Below are 20,863 nucleotides of genomic sequence, written 5' to 3'. Positions count from 1 at the left end.
TGTTTGGAACTTGAGTTATCCTCATTGGTTCATTGGATGTTTTCCAATGTTTGTTTCAGAAAGAAGGCATTTATTTGCATTTATTCACAAATAAACCCATCCACCCACCCATTAATGGCCACCAATAATGCTTTTAAAGTCTATTTTTTTGTAGAAGTAGAACCTAAATGTCCTTTGTGTGATAAATAGATAAGCTTTTTTAGCACAAGTAGGGGATAAATAAACCATTCCTTCCCAAATATCACGCTTCTACACTGAGACCTAGTGCCACCTGAACAAAACTCCTTAAAATTGCATCCAGTTTTTTATCATATGGACATCTATTGTTTAGAAATTTTTGTATATCTTTTATACTTTTTTCTTTTTTTTTGTAAACTGTTCTCCATTCACTTTAACTTATCACCTCCTTGTAACTAGCCACTGGATCTATTGCGGCTACAAAACACTACTGCCTGCTCATCATTCTCAATATCTTCATTTGATCCCTTTAATGGAACCCCGGAGAGACAATCAGCTCTGGTATTGTTTTCCCCTTGTGTGTATTTACTTTGAAAATTGCACTCTTGCAACCTAGATAACAATGTGACTAAACATGAAGATGCTTTACTTGTACTTTGTCCACTCCCCATTACTCAATAAAAGCTCCTAAACCAATTGAGGTGGCATCCACATTCACAACACATTTATCATCACCATCAAATGGCTTCAACGTTGATGCATCTCTAATTAACCTTTCAATAGCTTCAATGGCTTGGGCTTGCATCACACTCCCTTAATTCTAAAAATGATCTCAGTGCATCTGTGTTTTGTGGCTTCTCAACACATTTAAAAGCCTCCACAACCTTACTCCGAGGTATAATTCTGTGCTCTGTTCTGGGGTGGCTTTAGTACTCTTCCTCCATTCTATTGAATTTAACATTTTCTTTGCTGACTGTCATATTTTGTTCCTTTTAAATTTGTACATACTTGTTTAGTGTGACATTGTGTTTGTCATTACCTAAAATCTTTGTCATCCTGAAAACGTTGGACTCCGTTTATACCCTTGAAAAGATGATCCATCAGTTTCTGGAAGTCACAGGCTGCAAAGACCAGGCCAAATGGTAATCTCAGGTATCTGTAGGAGTCAAGTGTGTGATGAATGTTATTAAGTCACATGAATCCTCAGATGAAGTAATTTGATGACATGAGGATTTAAGCTTGATTGTTGAAAATACTGATGCTTTACCAATCATTGCTAAAAGTTCACGTATATTTGAGAGCAAATGGAAGTCCACTACTATATTTCTGTTCCTTGAGCGGATGTCATCACAGAGACATATCTTCTTTGATCTTTTAAGCGCTATTTTGATTGCTGAGATCCATCCGCTCAGAAAAGTCAGTTGTTTCAATAATTCCATCCATACATTAGTTTTCTAAATGTGTTTTTTTAAACTCAAATGTACAGGGCGCACTTTATGCCTGATTCACAAATTGCACTTTTAAGTAAGTTTACACTTTTGAGTAAGTTTACCACTTTTCAGTATTCACAAACTGCACTTTTGTAGTAACTTACACTTTTGTAGTAAGCCCAGCACTACACCCGGCCTACCACTGATACTGCAACACACTACCTTGGAAAATAACTGAGGCAGGGAGTTAAAATGTTCAAATAAAACCTTGTTGGAAATAATAATAAATTAAATTAAATTATTTACAATAGTTAAAATATAAATAAATATTAATTTTAAAGATATACATAGTACATGAATTTAATTCAATTATTTACAATAGTTACAATATAAATAAATATTAATTTTAAAGATATACATAGTAGATATTTATTGTTTAATGATACAATAGCCAATAAAATGTATGAATCCAACACGTGTGACATTTGAATTCATGTGGAGCTGTCAGCTTAATTGAGAAATTGCACTGCACACTGACCAGCACTTCTTATACCACCATCGAATATATTACTACCTGAAGCCCCATTGGTCATTTCATAGTGATGCTTACTGCAAAGGAGATTAACTGTATGCAAAAGACTGTCTCCTCAACACTGCTTTTAAAAGATGGTCTCCACAGCATTCTCCTCAAGTTTAGGACTGTAAACTGTGACATAACACCTCAGTTTATAACTCCCCTCAGCTGGCTCCTAGGCCGGGCCAGGCCTTGCCCACTGTCTAACTGGGCTCCTTTCTATTCTGCCCAGTAGCCTGCCCTGACACCACTTTCTGGTGGGCGAAAACTAGTCCTCAGTGGTGACCAGGCCTTCCCCACCGTCTCACTGGGCTCCTTTCTATTCTGCCCAGTAGCCTGCCCTGACACCACTTTCTGGTGGGCGAAAACTAGTCCTCAGTGGTGACCAGGCCTTCCCCACCGTCTCACTGGGCTCCTTTCTATTCTGCCCAGTAGCCTGCCCTGACACCACTTTCTGGTGGGCGAAAACTAGTCCTCAGTGGTGACCAGGCCTTGCCCACCGTCTCACTGGGCTCCTTTCTCTTCTGCGCAGTAGCCTGCCCTGACACCACTTTCTGGTGGCCCACATCTAGTCCTCAGTGGAGACAGGGCTATCCTTCTTCTCACAACAGGTTTCCTCCCTTGTCATAATTGCTTCAGCTACCAGAGTCTTGCGGCATTTACATGCAGGTCCTTAACAACAAAGGATACCAGTCCAGACATACAGGGGAAGGGGACACACAGGATAGTACACCCTTCAGTACAAAGTAGGAGTCTAGGAATGCTGGGGAAGATGAGAGATGCCACGCACCTTCAGACTGTGGGTGGACTGCCATGAGTGGTACATACTATTAATGTCCTGTGTGCTAGGAGTGGTCCCTTAGACCTTGCTGTCGGATGAATCACCAAGCCCAGCCTGGCCCTGTCGGGCACTGCTGGGAGGGCTGGTTTTGTTGCTGGGGAGCTGGCCAGGCTTCCTGCCTTCAGTGCTTTGATGCTTTAAAAACAGATAATGTAAAGCAAATAGTTTTAAAGTGTACCTATTCATATCACACTCACTTTAAAACCAGTTGTTTTTGCCCTTGTTTGGTTCCACCCTCCTGCAGCATTGCAAAGAGCAGCACTGACCTCTCCATTCAGGGATCTTACTGGCCTCAGGGGTAGGGAATGTGTTGGAAGAGGGGTAGGGAGGTGACAAGTCTGCTGCTGCTTCGTGCTCAGAGCCTGAGTATGAGACGAGTCAACCAATATATTGTATTGTAGTGTATTGCAACATTTAAATAGCTCTTCCTACCCCTACGTGGAGCTCTGAAGACTTGCCTACATGGGTGGCATACTACACCGTGTAGGGTGTATAGTTGGAAGTGTGTTGTCATATATGGAATATAAATTCAGATGCAGAGACCACAGACTCTTCAAAATTCAAAACAGTATATTTCTTTATAATGCGACCATTGCAGTGCATTTCTTATTAGTACATTAAATTATACCATTGCATTGTATCAGTAGAAGAAATAGATTCTAAACATGAACATAGAACCATTTGTGCCACCGCCTCAGACCCAGTGCCGCGAAGACCATGCCATTGGTGAAGCAGGAGGAAAGTTAGTTGTCTTTTGTTCCCTACAAGTGGCCCGGGGTGCTATTATAGCTGGAGCACCAGTATGGTCTTTTGTTTTTGTGCAGAGCACACCCTGAACTGATGTATTTCAAGGCACTCTTGTGTGAAAATTAAGAAAAAAAGAGCCACTGTAAAAAAATAGTTATTGCCTAGAGCCACCCAGTGTGGTCAAGTGGAAGCAAGGGTTGATGCAGGGTTTCCTGGTTTCAATTTGTGAAATTCAGCAACAACAAGGTTGTCTTTTTCTCTCTCCAGTTTTAGATCAAAGCTTAATGCTTTATGTTTAATCCCTTGAGGCATTGAATCTGCGCACTATGTTCAATACATCCAAACTGTGCATGTTTCACAAGGATTGGTGGTGACAATGTATTGGGAGGATGTTGTTTTAATGCAAGAGCTAAATGGAATTCACAGCATACACCTTTTTTCAGTACACTGAGATCATTTACTCCAAGTAGGTAAAATTCTTTATTCATTGTCATCCATTCTTAAATTACGTGATCACACCATTCCTCACCCACCCATCTATTCATTCACTGAGCCTTGAAACTGTGTCTCCAGTCTTCATCTATCCACTCAATGATTGCACAAGATGCCATAATGAATAATGTATTATAAATGCAACATTTTTGCATTTTTTACAAATAGTATAGGGAGAACCCACCCAAACCCTCTTGCAATGGCCAGGCGTGCTCGCTTTATTCAGTATAGGGGTTGGTCTGACAGAATTTACCAGGGCTTCTTACAGTGACCAGTCCGGTCCTGTGACTCATGTTGTGGAGTGGAAGGTGGCACTGCAGATCACACGAGGTTTGATTAAGTATGAGATTGCCATGATGTCTGGCAAACAGATGGTTGTGACATGCTGTGTGTGTCTCTGGTCAATCTCTGGTGAAGGTTGCTGTCTTAGTATAAAAGTGCCCATATCACCTTGCCTGACATCATCTGGTAAAGTAATTTTGAAGCTGACGTGGCCTTTTGTCCTTTGCAGTAGGTTGTTGATGTTATTTTTGGTTTCTGATGTTCATGGACATTCTGAGTCCTTCAAGTCAAGGACTGTTCTAGTTTTTTAAATATTTTTCTCGCATGTGATCTGGTCCTTTACCAAATCACTGGAAGCCTGCATTGCAGTAGTTCATCGTCAGCAATGTTCTCCCTGATTGTAATGTTAGCACGTATATTGCCTTTACAGGTTTGGTGATCCAGAGATGCTATTATTTTTGTGTTTGCTGGTGTTCCTTTTGGGGATTTTGGTTAATCGTTCATTTGTTGTGCTCACTTACTTGCAATATTTTTCATGGTGATTGCTTTTAAAAAAAATGATTTGTTCTTAAATTGTTCTGTACTTCGCCTTGTGTTTTTTGACAGGCTCTTTTGAATTTAGGAGAGGGTGGTGTTTTGAGAAAGAAACAGAAAGAGAAAGAGACTGATTGTGGGCACATCACTAAGTATAAGCAAAAAGGAACAATTCATTTGAAAATTAAAACAAAGAAAGAAAATGGAATAGTGATTTAAAAGTTAGGTACAAATCAAAAAGATCTATTGAAAACTAATGTAAAATTATGATGTGTTCAAGTTTAAAGGAAAATAGAAACAGAGACATAGGGAGTCATTAAGAGTTTAGCAGACGGAAAAGGCCGTCCACCATTCTCCAGCAGTCAGGTTACCGCCAGTGCAGCCCCCTTCTTGCGGGCCCCATTACAAGTTTCCCGCAGGGTGAGTGGGCGGAAAATGGGTTTCCGCCCGCTGGCCCAGCGAGAAAACACCCACAACATTGACGCCGGCTCAAAATTGAGCCGGCGGCAATGTTGGGGTGGCTAGGATGCACCAGCACCCTTCTTGCTTTTTCCTGTCTGCAAAGCAGACAGTGAAAAGCGTGATGGGGCTGGCCCTGGGGGCACCCTGCACTGCCCATGCCAAATGCATGGGCAGTGCAGGGGCCCCCATAGCGCCCCCTGGACCCTGTGTCTGCAAGCCTTCACATGGTGGGGCAACCGCCATGTAAATGCTGGCAGAGATGGGAGGGTCATAATCCCCAGGGCAGCGCTGCCGTGGTGGATTGGGACTGCCAGCAACACCAGGCAGTCGGGCGGCCAAAAAGTGGTGGTGCTGGCAGCCCGACAGTGGCACAACCGCTACGGTGTCCTCTTCCTTTCACGTACCGCAGTATAGTGGCTTGTTGTGTTGTGCTGTGCGAAGATTTGATAAATATGCCTATAGTTTGTAAAAGACCATTGTCATAGCAAGGCTTACAACAGGGCGAAGCCGAGCTGGGTTTCTTTGAATAGTCAAACTGGTCACGCTGGTGCAGATGCATTCTTTATTCTTGCCACTTCTGCATACTCCGGTCCCTCATCTTCATATGAGTAGGAGGAGAGCTTTTCATCTGGGAGAGTACATTAAAGTAACTGGTGCAGGTGTGCATATGTACAGTACAAAGCTTGGTATACTTCGCGGGTATTGTGTTATTCCGCAGGTGTGCTCTGGTTGTGCAAGTGAGAGCCGCTTGCACAGACAGGAGAAGAGGCCCGAAAGCAACCCCTTAACCCCAGTGCGTAATCCATGAAAAGTATCAGTGGAGGGGCCCAAACTTTTTTCTTAGGAGCCCTCCTCCAAAACTGCAAGTTCCATGTGTGCCAAACTCCTAGGCTGCCTCGTCTTGATTCCACCTCATGCCTGTTTCTCCACCACCCTTCACTTCCTGTCTTTTTTTTCTCACTCTTACAGATTCTTTTTCATCTCTGCTTTCTCATTTCGTTGCTGTTTCAATATCTTTCTCTTTCTGTCTCTCTAAGTCTGAATGTGAAAAATAAGTCTTGATCCCCAAGAATGAGTGCGGTGCCACCACCAGCCTCCTCCAGCCACACTAGCTACCACCAGCCACCTCCAGCCGCCACCACCAGCTACCACCAGCCACCCACCAGCCACCTCCAGCCACCACCAGCACACACCCGACCCTCAAGTTGGTGGTCTTGTTTGTGGATGGTGCCTCCAAGCCAGGAAATCCTGGTGCTGGGGCCGGAGGAGAGCAGTGACTTGTTGGAACTCAACACAATGGTTGATGAAGTTGTGAAGAGAAAGCTGCAGGTGGTGGCTTTGTGGAGTTGTTAGTTGTGCTGATGTAATTGTGTAAAAAAAAAAGCACCATGACTTCAAAATGCAACTACATAAAGAAACTGTCTCTTTTGCAAGTTTCTTTAATGTTGTGGTTTAGGCCTTAGGGCCTTGGGAATTAGCAGAACCGAGGCTTTGAAAGACGTTCTCGACCCAAGTAGTGCATCGACTTCCGCCCTCTCTTTGTACACAGCCTGGAAGACCACTGCGGGGGGATCAGTGACCAGGAGCTCTGCGTGTGTTCTGTGCTCCCCTATAAGAGCCTCCTCTTGTTTCTTGACAGCTTGACCCCTGACCCGACCTGTAGGTAAGAGGGAAGCGGGTGGAGATGGTTAACACTTCTTACATCCCATTTCCTGTTCCCAGAAGCAGCTCCAGGGCACTGGCTGAGTAATTTAAATCCAGTTAATGTCAAGGGTTCAGAGCACGGTCCTCATTACCGCTCCCTGATCACAGACCTTTTGTGTCCCTTCTGTTTTCATCCTTCTTACACACAAAGGCACATGAACGGCAGCCAATTAAAAATAAAACCACAAAAACAAATAGAAACTCACTCCAAGCAGAGTTTGCTGCTGCTCGTAGCAAAAAAGGGATTATACAGCAGACACCGCAAACTGAATAGACTCTGGCATTTAATAATCTGACTTTGATGTCAAACTTGATAGAGTTCCTTTTGGTTTGGATTTCTTTTGAGACAAAAGAACCAAAGCACTCGGGGTGAAGGAGGGGGCAACCGAGGGGGCGGTCAGTTGGGTTGGAGGGCACATGTCAACCTTTTTAAGTGGCAATGGCTTTGTAAAGTAGCTACAGTATACACATTAACTACACCGTTTTGACCAGATAAGTACAGTTAAGCGACTGTCGTGCTCCTTGTGGCATGTCACTGGCTGTACCATATCCTGCAGTCTTCTTGTTATGGAACTTTTCAAAAACAAACTGATAATTTAGCCATTTTTATATAAATAATCTTAAAACTCTCGCACATTCCAGATGAGACTCAAGCAGTAGTAAATCCAATAGGCCAGGCTGGTTTTGTCTGCAGATCTTTTGGCTTTACCAATGCTTGTTTTGGGGTGAAATAGTTTTGCCACAAAGTTTCGCAAAAGTAACAGAAAGACGAGTACTTACACGTGCATATGCTTGGGTTGCCATCTTTGGTTTTGCGTGTGTATACTTGGGCATGCACACACCTAGGCGGCCATGTTTCAAAGATTTTAAAGCCCATTCAAAGATGGCCCACAATTCATGCGCATTGCAAAATGCTTCAATGGCCTGCTAGTAGTTTCTAGGGAGCTGCCGGTCCCTTGAAAAGTGTAAAATAAAGAGTAAAATGTATTAGACATTTTATTTCAAGAGGACACTTTGATCCCAAGACCATGGCACTGAAGGGGACTAATTTCTGTGTGAGTGATGGCGCTGTGCTTCAGTACAACGTGGTCACTCACACAGAACTAGTGGCAGAAGTGGGCTGACCGTTGGCCAATTGCCTCCTGGGAGGAACAAAAACATGAATGACACAACAACAGACTAAATGGATGAACCCAAATCTGTGACTGGGCTGTGAGTGTTTGAAAAGTTTCAACAACCCGCCATCATCCTTTTGTGTTGCTAAAGTCACTGTATGTGGGAAGGGTTTGCCCAGATGTGGGTCCTGTGCTCACTATGCCACGGGATTCAAGCTAGCCTGTCTGATGAAGGGTCCCAGGATGCTTTTTTCCTGTCCAGGGAGGACCTGGCCTGGCAGTTCAGGCTGGATTGTTCCCATGGGGAACAGGGTCAAGACTGATTTGCATATGGCTGGGACCAAACTGGGGTGGCATGGTGAGTAAAAGAATGATGGATTTAACCCAGATCTGTGACTGGGAGTGAGTGTTTGAAAAGTTTCAGCACTCCGTCCATCATCCTTTTGTATTGCCAATGGATGAAGTAGACTTCTAAAAGTTCCTATAACTAAGACTATTATACCTAAAATATTACTAAAACTAAAAGGTCTTGTATAATACTTGACCTAAAAATGTTTCTTGCTTCTGCCAAGAAAAGGCACTACTGGCTTTGAATGACTGTGCCTTGAAGGTATAGCTTAAACTCACAAGAATGACTGAAAAGGATAAACAATGGCAAGGAAAAAACAGAGGCAAAGCACGGTATTGGCCCAATAGTCCAGCCACTGAACTGTATTTCTTCTTATGCAGTCTCCGAATAATATTTTCTGTGCGTTACCCTGTCTTATGGTGCTTAATATCCTGCCTGATATTGCAATTTCTAACTGGCTAGTTTGGCAACATGTACTGGATGAACTCCGGCAACGCTATGTCATTTCTTGGCATAACAATGTTCACATGTTGAAAGTGGACTGGACCTTGTCTGCCATTTTGAATTTGGTAAGCTGTATTTAGTACTAATGCTGATTAAGCCACCACATCAACTTGTCATCGGTTTATGACCCATTATTTGGCTATCGAGAACAGATTTATCAGCACCACATTTTGACATTTTTTGTTGTTAATGTTCATCAGTTTCTGTAGTGTTTAGGATTCCATTTTTATAACTGTTTTTGGATACGGAAATCAAGCTAGATGGTACCCATTATCTTGGGTGTGGAATGTTTTGTTTGGTAGAGGTGAGGGTTGTCCTAACAGACCAACATTTTAGGCATCTGTTTGTAATATTGTGTTTGATAGAGGTGATGGTTGGACTTGCACAGGGTCATATAAAGGTGGGAATCGTACTGTAATGTTTTGTTTGGTGTTGGCGGTAGTTGGACCTTTACATTGTATTGTAATTGCATTTAAAAGGTGGATGCTACCCTGACGAGGTGATGAAGCAATTTAAAGGCGGTATCATGATATTCTGGAATCCAAAGTCAGTAGTTAATCCACTGTTTGTAGTTATTGCTGTGTATTGGTTAGTATCAGTTATTATTGGTTACTTGACTATTATGGAAACCATTCCACACATTCACTCCAATTTCTTTTGCAGTTGATTCAGCTGCTAGGAGTTAGATGTGATCATCAGTGGTGGGTTATTTGAGTTCATGTTATTTCATGCAGTCGTGGTTGGAAGAACGGATAGTCGGGAGGAGATGTTCGGCTGTCGGCATATGGTTTCGAAGAAGGGGGTTGTGATCTAGGAGTGAGTTGTAGAAAGACTGCAGAAATACAATCATAGAGAGTAGTCAGACAGGTAGGCACTTTGGGGTAGGCCACCCCCAGAGAAAGTAACCCAAGAGGGTAAGCGCCCGTCCACACACAAATAGTATGCTACCACGAGATATGTACATTTATAACGCCAACACTCTGTCCCTCCACATTGTCAAGTGATGTAACACTGTTGATCTGTTGGCTCAATAACCTCTTAATTGAAAGTGAAAAGTTTTCGTTTAGCACTAGTTGCATATAATAGCTATAGGATTTGCGTTCAGGTTTCGTATTCTCATAGTGATTATTGATGTTCCACTCTAAATAGTTCAAGAAATGTTGATAAATTCGAATTTGTGGTTTCTAGTGTGAAGTTTATAATGACTGGCTCAGTACTTTGTTGATGAGAAAATTTAGAATTCTCAGCTTAAATGTATTTTTTAAATGTACTTCTCTTCTAGTGAGGAAGGTCATTGACCAAAAGAAGCTATTTTCTGATCTTTTACTCATTTTGTACTTCACTATATATGCTGCTGTTTGCAACTCCTGTGGGCTGCCAACTGCAGCATGTCGGACCTCGGGTCTTTTGAAATAAAGAATGGCTTTAGCTTTGCTATTTTTGGTAGTCAGTGGCTGCTAATTCACTATCACTGTTTCATAACCTCCTGCAGCCTAGAAGGTTCAATAAAAAGATTGTTTAAAAAATGTATAGTTGCATTGAATTAGGGTCCTCCCAGGTCATCTTTTGACTGTTGACATTTCAGACTCCAGAACAACTTGAAGTGTTAACCGAATTTACTCATGATTTTTTATGCATATGTTTGTGTAGATGTGGGTGCAATTTTCTATGTTTTTGTGATGTATAAACAAAATGTAAACAATATAACAATGGATATAGGTGGTTATTAATTAGCTGTAGGTTATTCCCATCGGATGTGTACAGTGGATTGCACATCATAATTTATTTTTAAATTATTAATGTAATGCACATGCTTTGATGTGTAATTAAATATTTCTGATAGATGGATGTACAGAAAAGGAAAGAAAAAACACGTCATCATTCTTGCCATCAACAGTGGTAGTCAAATAGTAATACTTAACCTTACCACAGATAATTGCATCAAAAATAATACATGCTCGCAAACACCAGCTAAAAACAAAAGATAAAAGCCACAGGTAACCATTTGAAGTCCCACCACCCCATCAGACCCCTCATTCATCTCTTCCTCCCACTTGATCTTAAAATACTTGTTCAAGAGTCGCTGACTTGGTCATCTCTGCCAAACACATCTCCAGTTTCAGCCACATTCAAATGTCCATTTTGCCTAAACACAATTCTGTGTCAACTGAAACTATAATTGAAGTGCAAAGTTTTAGCACTTATCATGCTAAAGCCATTGAGGGCTTAACATGTGTCTATTTTGTTTGAATGCTTATGGAATTGATTGTAGAATGTAGTGTGGGACTCCTGCATCAATCCTCTGATTTAGGTAGATTTGCCAGGCTACACGTGCCTGCACGATATGAAAAGTAATTACATCAAATAGAAACCTTGAATGAAATTGATGGGGTTTATTTAGCATTTATCCAGGCATGTAAAGTGAAGAGAGATAGATCAAAAGTGACAATTTGAGACTTTTAAAAGGCTTGGCTGGTGCTCAAAAAAGAACCGGGGTCTCACTTCCAGCCCTGAAGTCCCTTTGCAGATAAATATAATCGGTAAAACAATATAGTAATTAATTATAGTAATTAAAACCGACCACACCTTCTACTCTTACAACACTGTCGATCACATGGGAATTGATCTTACAAGATTCCCCATAGCAAGAAATTGGTTCTTTCTGGTTCCCGAAACCAAAAATGCGAACTATACGTGAATATCTACAATAACTCAAAAAATATGCTACAGTCCATTTGGCATCAATTTTCACATTTTCTCCATCATTTCTTCTGACCTCAGAAACACTCACTTCCACACAGAATACCTAAACTTTGTACTCTCTCATCTCCCACCACAGAATTCCCCTTCCTTCCGATACTCCCAACCCACCTCTCTCTGGCTCCCTGGGTTCCCTGGTACCCGCCTCTCCATCTACCTTCCCATCCTCCCTTTTTCCATTTGGTAGTCTCACCAGCCCTGCTTTCCCCACCCCTTGTGCTCCCTTGCACCACCCCTCCATTTCTGGCACCTTGCCTGATGTTGGCCTTCCTGAGAGTTCACTGATTGCTACCCTTCCACCTTCCTCTGCCTCTCTGCCTTCACCTCCATCTTTCCCCTCCTCCTTTTCTGAACATTTTAATTCTGTTCCCCTAGCTCACTGCCCCAATCCATCCTTAGTATCATCATCAGAATCTGTCCCTGCTTCCCCTCTCACTTCTTCTGGCCCATGTTGGCCCTTAAGGACTACGGAAAGTGTTCCTCCAACTAGACCGCAAGAGATGTTCAATGTTGTTATCCCTCCAGCAACCCTTCCTCCTCACTACTCCCCTGCCACTACAGTGCCATCTCTCCCCGCCTGCTCATAGGCACATGTTCTGCAGCTATGCCCTACCCTCCATCTCTGCCCTTGATGATTATAACATACCCAGCCACCCTCACCCCAATACCCTACCATCTAAACGTCTCCAAATTCCAACACCGTACCGTCTAACCCCCTTGCCAAATCACATCCTCTCCTTTATTCTACCTCTAACGAGAAACAAGTATTGGCAAAGCCAATAGCTCTCTCACACACCTGTGCAGCAGGTCTAAAAAATAATATTTAAAAAGTGCTATGATGCTGCCTGCGCTAATGCACTATGTTATTATTAAAGATAAAGCACATTAGTTTTGGCCATGTCACAGATTATTCTCTATTATTATTTTTAGCTGCACACTCCCCCTACCCTATCGCCTGTGATATTCCCCACCTTCATCCTTTTTGAACGCCCTCCCTACTCCTTGTTGTATCATCTTCCAACTTACTCCGCGTTTTTTGGAAAAAAAACAAAGAATTTAGTTGGGAGACGTGGCAACACAGTTGAGAAGTATGTTGGCCAGAGTGGGTGCAGAAGCAAATAGACAACAAATAGTTGTCGAGAAGGACTTGGATAGGCACATGAACAATGGAGGGCATGGGGAGCGTGGCAGGGGCAAGGACATGGACAATGGAGGGCAGGAGGGTAGGGAAGCGGGGAAGGACACCGACAGGAAAACCCAACCCCTTTCCCCCAGATGACCATGCCCTGCAAGCATCATCAAGACTGAGCTAAATTCCAGTTCCTCCACTGATGCTAATCATCTGCAGTGGCACCACGGTGACTGAATTTTGCTTTCTTGCACCTCACAGTGCTTGCTACTGACCTTCTCTGCCTCGCATACTTAAATTGACCAACATCACTCCACAAGGGCCCATCTGCTAAACGTCTGGGATTCTTCTTGATTCCAATCTCAATCTTAAAAGTCACACACAAACCGTGGCAAAAACTCCCAGATTCTCGACCCAGAAATGTAATAATCTTAAGCACTCTCGGTCTTTCCAGGAGCTGAAGCTGCAGTGGAGACCCAGGTTACCTATGGGTCTTCACTCTTCATTGGCCTACCAAGAAACAGACTAGCCCACCCAGCAGTGCTTCATCATTCTGACAGGTTCCTACATGGTCCTTGCTAACACAAAACATGGGAACACATCAGCCTGAAGTTGTCTGCCTTGAATGACTCCCGATCAAGGCACACTGTACCATGAGGATTGCCTGTCTTACATTCAAAGACTTGACCTACCAGACTCCAAAGTTCCTTGCCCAGATTGCTTTTCTGGTGGCTCTTGCTTTCTCCACAACAAAGACATAAAATCTCTTTCCAATTCAACACCTCTCTCTGCAATCCTCGCGTCAGGAGATAGTCCACACTACAATGATCCTTTTCTGACAATAACCCGAGAGTATCGAATGCCATCCCTCCCTGCATTAAAATGCCCTAACTTTAAATCTGTCCTGAAAAACCTGCTACTTCAAGAACACTTACCCATGCCTGTCTAAGAGCCCGATGTAGAGTTTGACGGAGGGCGGTATTCAGTTAAAACCTGTTGTATTATGATCCCATGATAGCCTATGGAGACTGAGATACAGTGGATGGGATATCCGTCACATTTGTGATGGGGTAACCCATCTGCCAACCTCTAAATCAGGCCCTGAATCACCTTGTAGGTGATCTTTGTGTTTAGTTAGATCACTTCTACTTTGCTATTTTTACCTATCATTTACCCTCACAATTAATTTCTGCTTCTGCTGTTTCCACCACCGCTATTTGGTTAGCCCTCTGTCAACTACTGAGTCCTCTTATGCCCCTAAAACTCGTTTGTATGACAATAGTGCCTTACGCACAATCCCTCAATAATGCATTTACAGATTTGTTCCTGTGGATTTTGTACTAGCGCTTTCATTAAATGCAATCCAGTTGTCTGTTCCTCGTAAGCCCTACTTTTACGGCCAAGGGTGCCTTCTGCAAATTGCTGCATTATTTTTCTACATACTCATTCTGGTGATTTTTCTCTTGTACCTTAATCATTTGCAATCCAGGTTCCATCCCACTCCGTGCCTATTCATCTCATCTCACTGTTCATCTCATCTATTCGTCTCATCTTGTGCTGTTGCTGATATTGTTGATGATCTCTTTTATTGTTTTCCCTGCTAACCTTAGACATACTTCAAACTGTTAAATTATATTTTTTGTCACACCTCACTTGTTAAAGCGCCTTTACAGACTTCACCTGCCTTTATATGGTAATCCTGTGTGAAACTCAAACACTGTAACCAATTCAATGTACCATTTCCTACCTACATACTTCTATACTAAAACCCTCTGTAAAACTCTAGATAATATTTTGCTTTGTTATGTTCTCCAGTCAATACTTGGGGCCTGATTCACAAAGGTAAACTTACACTTTTATAAGGCCTGTCCTATCTTTTTATGTGCAGAGTTCTTTTCTGCAGTCGTAAACGTGCTATTAAATTGTAGTTTGTGAATACCGAAAAACAGTAAATTTACACAAAAGTGTAAGCTTACCTTAGGGAATCAGGCCCCATGTTTATTCCTGTCCTGGTTTTCACACGTGCCTTTTGTACAGCACTTTGAAACCCTCCTGGATGAAGTTTGAGCTACATATACCAAACAAACAAAGAAATAAGCAAATAAATGCATGCACCCTTCTGCATAAAGGACCCTAGGGGAGTTAGCCTACAACCCTTCACATACCCTCCATCTCCATTTTCTTCATCCTCCTCTTCTTCACTGTGCAGCATTCTTTTGATTTGTAGCTGGGTTTGCACTACAAAATCTCTATACACACACAGACATGCATATGCATTTCCACATTCCATGAAAGTTTGATATCAGTTGATCACAGTTTCTATGATTTGGGTCTTCATGTTGACCTGTAAGTGTGATTAAGTGGGCTGTGGATACCCTTGTCCCCATCAGTTCAGGCTCTACCTCCATTTCGTAGCCTGTTTGTGATTTCTTTACCCTATGTCTTTCATAGCAACTTTAATATGTGAATTATTCCTTACAGGCTCGTAAGTCAAAGAGGCAGAGTAATGATTTCTGGGGCAGCTGGGGAGAGTGGGGTGAGTGCAGCCGGACATGTGGTGGAGGAGTGAGTTTTAGACACCGTCAGTGTTACTCCCGCAGGTAAGTCAATTTCCTTTTCTTGCTGATGTTCTTCATCAATGTACATTCAGAAGGCTTTGTGACTCATACCATATTCAGACTGTTTTAAAATCTGCATTAATGTCCTTTATCCAGGAATTATTGTGAGTACTGTGTGTAATGAGTTTTGCAATCTCAGACCACTCACTTCAAAGTGGACTCCATAATCATGAGTCTGATGTTCCGCCCTCTACTCACAATCCTAACCCACAATCTGCAACATTAAGGCAGTATTTGAGATGAGCATCCTCTAATGCTGTAACTGATGAAGCCAGTCAATGCCTCAATCTGCCATATGGTAGGTTCCTCCTTCCTTAGATCCTTAGAAGTTCACACGTGCCTCGGTTTTTTAAACATATTGGAAGTGGATGACAAGTGTTTGAAACCTCTCTTCCTTAACTGATTTCATGACCCTGGATGTGTGAAACTCACATTCACTTTTAATGGTTTTCCCATTTGTTTTTCAATTGGAATTCTGGGTTTGTTTAAACTCTACTGAGCCTTGTGTAGTGAACTATGTAAATTAATGGAAAACGAAAACTGAGGAACTACATAGGAGGACACCAAATCATGAAAAAACAATTTTAAGGAATGATCTTTTTAAGGAAATATAAATACTCTGAAAACGAAAGGGAACATGTTAAAGGAAAGTCAATTTTAAGGAAGCCCGATAAAATCGAAAATGACATTAAAGTAAACATTAAAAAAAAACAAATAACTAAACAATGATATTTCATTTGACTAGACAATAGACAGTACCGGAAATCTGCAACCGGCTATATGTTAACAATGGGAAACCCTCCAGAGTATAAGCAGCAGTGGACCTCCATGGACACTTTCCACAGATTATTTTAAGATCACCCCCATTTGTATTCTTGGATCTCTTGCTCCTCGGGAAATCCTTGGATCACCGGGAAATGTTGAAAGATTATTCTGACCCACAACTGAATCTCTGTGTCCGGCACTTTATTCAAATACTTCTAAGGTTAGTTTCCTGACCTGGTCAGTAGTGCTAATTCAACCTGCTTCTGATGGAAAAACTACCTTTGCCTTATGGAAGGTCGAGGTTCAAGGAGAGGTGTGCTGTAAAGGTTCTGGGTCAAGTGATAGAAGCTAGCCAGAGAGAACTTCAAACCAAGTGGACAGCTTGCTGAAACTGTTCTTTAAGACCTGTGAGCCTGAATCTAAAGGTCACTGCAAAGCTATGAGGAGTTCTGCTGCCCTGGAAGAATTCATTGCTGAGTTGCTGAGAATGATCAGTGGGGCTTGTGTGGTTGGAGGGTGACCCAAAACATTTTTGCAATGTAGCTGAGCAAGGGAACTTGCTCTTAAGTTCGGTCTCCATTTTGAATACTTTTTGGGAGAATGCAATGAAGGAAACGGACAATTCGAGAACCCATTTGTCCTGCCTTTGGCTGGCTTCCCTTTGGTCTATACATTAAATGCAATTCATTTCCTCATTCACACTGGATAGTGAGATCACAAAGGTGAAAATAATGTCCAGAATGCCAATCAATCAATCAATCATGGATTTGTAAAGCGCGGCTAATCACCCATAGGGTCTCAAGTCACTGTATGTGGGCGTGCCGCTCAGTTGAAGAGCCAGGTCTTGAGGTCCTTCCTGAACTGCTTTGGTCTGCCTGAGCTTGAGGGGTAGCGTGTTCCATGTCCAGGCTGTAAGGTAGTAGAAGGATCTTCCCCCTGCTGTGCTTTTCCAGATCTTGGGAACAGCTGCAAGGGCGAGCTGGGAGGAACAGAGATGTCTGTTTGGTACGTAGAAGACGAGGCGGTGGTTGCGGTATGATGGTCCTATGTTGTGCAGCGCCTTGAAGGTGTGGATCAGGAGTTTGTATGCGCTGTGCTTGTTGACTGGGAGTCGGTGTAGGTCTCTGAGATGGGAGGAGATGTAGCTGTGTCGGGAGCTATCCAGGATGAGTCTGGCTGCTGCATTTTGGACTCTTTGAAGGTAACAAGCAAGGTTGATAGCCTGCATTCCTTACTTTACAATCCTTCTGTAGTCCACTCTCAGAGGCATAACATGATAGACTCGTGCTGAAGGATGTGGAAGTATCTAGATGACTCAGTTTAGGGTGAGCTCCCTGGAGAGGCTTCCTCCATCCTGAAACCTGTTTTGGTGACAAAGCACCTCTTGTCAACAGTGCATTGGGTGAGTAATTTGATATGTTAATTCTGAAGTGTCAGAATAAGAGTTGTTTGGTTAGAGTGTGCACTGTTTTGTTTCTGGGGCTTATCCTATGAAGCACTATAAGGGGTATATGCAGGCCCGGCTTTAGCGCTGGCTGTGCCCGGTGCTGACATTTGTTTTTAGCGCTCTCCCCTGACCTCCTCCATCGATTCCCTCACTATCACCCGGCAAAAGTGCCCCACATTTCTCACCAGTTGCTCACCCCTATACAGTTTATTGGTTTTAAAGCGCCGGTAAAGACTGGCTTTACTAATCCACTCAGCTCTCCACATAAAATACAGATCTTTTCTTTGCAGCAGGCATATTAACCCTCTGCGCAACTTTGTGGAGAGTCAAATCTGCCACTGGAAAAAACTCCATCTTTCTCTCTCTCTCTCTAGCAGGAACATTAATCACCAGAGTTATCTTAACATTTTTACTGCTGCCTGAAAGCTGGACACACAAGGATCTCTTCCGCTTGTCCTTTGAAATCCTATATTATTGCTGAACACAGCACCTCCACCCTCCTATCCCCCCGAGGTCAGCGCTCCCCTTTCAGGTCAGCTCCCAGTGCAGCTGCACCGGTCGCACCGCCCTAATGCCGGCTCTGGGTATACGTGACACTCATCGTGTCTCTGATTAAGTGATGTGAGCGTGCAGTATCTCTCTCCAGACAGTAAGAAAGTGATTGTGACTGAAAGAGTAAATGCTCGAGTGTATGTCTAGCCTTGGGACCCTTCAGTAAGCCTGGGATCCTGCCAAAGTTTCATGTATTGTTGACAAAATGAGTCTGGTTTTGAGGGCACTGCAGAGTTGAGGCTCTGGTGGAATGTGACATTCCCTAATGTCCAAGCCTTAAATAACCAGCAGCACTAGGGTACCCACATCCTTTCTGTTCATTGGGGTCACTGTTTTCAAGTGATCACCTAATGCATTCTGGGTGTTGTAGTCATGCTTTGCTTTCATTTAGCTAAATATATTAACACACCTGAAAATGATTTGTTGGTGAAAAGTTCTGGAGCCAGTGTGTGCAATGATCTGGAGTGAGGTGGTCAACCTAGGGCAGAACATGCTGAATTTGAAGATATAGGCCCTCATTATGAACATGGCGGTTTGGCCCGCCATGCCGGCGTTGGCGGGTGAAACTGCCAGCCGGCATGGCGGGCCAAACCGCCACATAATGAAGCAGGTGAGGGCCGCCATCGGCAGCCCTCACTCACAGCCAGGCTTCCTCCGTCAGGCACCCTGGCGGCGGGCGGAAACATTATCCGACAGGGCAGCGGTACTGCCCCTCGGATAATGTTTCCTCGGCGGGGTGCACCGGGGCACCACTGGGGGCCCCTGCACTGCCCATGCACTTGGCAGACTCCCCAACCCCCCAGGTTATGTCCTGCTCTCGCTGCACGCAGATCTCTGCTCTGGGATGGCTGAAACGCTAATATTGAAAACACAGGGGTCTCTTCTCAAAGGCGTTTTGAAGCGTGCAAACTAGTATTCTGTAGTTCTTTTTTTTATTTTTTATTTTACATACTCTAGTGTGACATTTGCTCCAAAACATCTAAAATCGGGGTGTTCAGGGAATATTCCTGAACAGGTCATACAAATAGAAGTGATTGTGTCCTCGTTGCGCTTTAGTTGGGCATTATGTAAAAGAACACTCCTGTACTGCTGCTTCCTGGGCTCAGAAATGCTTCTGTGATTCAGCCTCCTTGTGACTGGAAACTTACTGAGATAAAAATCACCGTAATGCTGGGTGTACACGCCCTGCCCTGGTGCTCGCTCTGCTGCCATGCCCAGGACAGGACGTTCCCATGGAGCATTCACTCCCCACCGCGGTGCCCATCCACCTGGCATTGTGCAATTCAATTGCTTGCCTTTTAACCATACTTAGAAGTTAAATCTTAATTTAGGGCAGGAAGGTGTTCCTCTTTAATTTAAACCAAAATGGGCTTCTTTCAAAAGCAGTTAGTTTAAACCGTAGGGTGTGCATTAACCTGAATCCACATGTAGCAAAGAATGGAACAAGAACTGGCAAAGCCAATAGGTCTGGGCTCTGCAACATCTATTGGCTTTGCCAATGCATTTTAGCCATTGTGTACAGCTGTGTGGCTGATGTTCAGAATGGCGAAAAATGAGTGGCATAGAGGAGAGTGGAGTAGACTATATTGGCATGAGGTGGCATGGAGTGTTGTAGAGTGGAATGTTGCAGCATCATAGAGTGCGGTGGCATTGATTAGAGTGCTGCAGAGTAGACTAGAGCGGCCTAGAGTGCAGTGGCATAGAGTGTTGTGGTGCAGAGTAGAGTGCAGTGATGTAGAGCGGTCCAGAAGAGAGTGCTGTAAAGTGCAGTGGTGTGGAGTAGATTGGTGTAGAGTGATGCAGAGTGTATTGGCATAGCCTGCATTGGTGTAGACTGCAGTGGTGTAGAGCTTGCAGAATGTAGTGCCATACAGGTGTGTAGATTAGAGTGGTGCAGAGTAGAGTGCCATGACATAGAGTTCAGTGGTATAGAATAGAGTGGCACAGTGTGGAGTGCTGCAGAGTAGAGTGCGGTGGCGTAGAGTGCTGTGGCAGAGTAGAGTGTCGTAGAGTGCAATGGTGTAGAGTAGTGTGGGGTGCAGTGGCTTAATGTAGAGTGGTGCAGAGTAGAGTGGCATAGAGTGCAGTGGTGTCGAGTAGAATAGAATGACATAGAGTGCATTGACGTAGACTGGAAGGGTGTAGAGCAGTGTGGAGTAAAATGTTGCACAGTAAAGTACAGTGTATAGATTGCAGAGTAGATTAGAGTGTTGTAGAGTGAACTGGCGTAGAGTGCAGTAGCATATAGTGGAGTAGTGCAGAGTACACTACATTGGCATAGAGTGTATTCACGTGGAGTGCAGCGGCATAGAGTGCAGTGTTGCGTGGAGTGGCTTAGAGTGGCCAAGAGTAGAGTGGAGTGTCTTAGAGAGGAGTGGTTCAGAGTAGAGTCGAGTGGCCTAGATTGGAGTGGTGTAGAGTGCAGTGGTGAAGAGTGGAGTGGTGCAGAGTGGAGTGGTGCAGAGTGGCGTAGAGTGCATTGACAGAAAGTGGAGAAGAGAGGCATAGAGTAGGCAGGAGTAGAGTGAAGTGGCCTAGAGTGGAGTGGTGCAGAGTAGTGTGCATTAACGCAGAGCAGAGTGACGTAGAGTGGATTGGTG

The 20,863-nt window shown here is 43.5% G+C and overlaps 1 protein-coding gene across 7 annotated transcripts in view; it reads left to right on the top strand.

Moving 5' to 3' along the window:
- PAPLN (papilin, proteoglycan like sulfated glycoprotein) overlaps positions 1-20,863 on the top strand; it is a 330,912-nt gene that overhangs the window by 113,567 nt on the left and 196,482 nt on the right. For all 7 annotated transcript variants that reach the window (XM_069208926.1, XM_069208930.1, XM_069208925.1 and 4 more), the window contains exon 3: positions 15,363-15,481. In XM_069208926.1, coding sequence (XP_069065027.1) covers positions 15,363-15,481 — 119 coding nt within the window. The remainder of the gene's footprint in view (positions 1-15,362; positions 15,482-20,863) is intronic.

Source organism: Pleurodeles waltl, chromosome 9, assembly GCF_031143425.1.
Source record: "Pleurodeles waltl isolate 20211129_DDA chromosome 9, aPleWal1.hap1.20221129, whole genome shotgun sequence".
Classification (NCBI taxonomy): domain Eukaryota; kingdom Metazoa; phylum Chordata; class Amphibia; order Caudata; family Salamandridae; genus Pleurodeles; species Pleurodeles waltl.
Note: the sequence above shows the minus strand (reverse complement) of the source record. Positions and strands in the feature narration are given on the sequence as shown.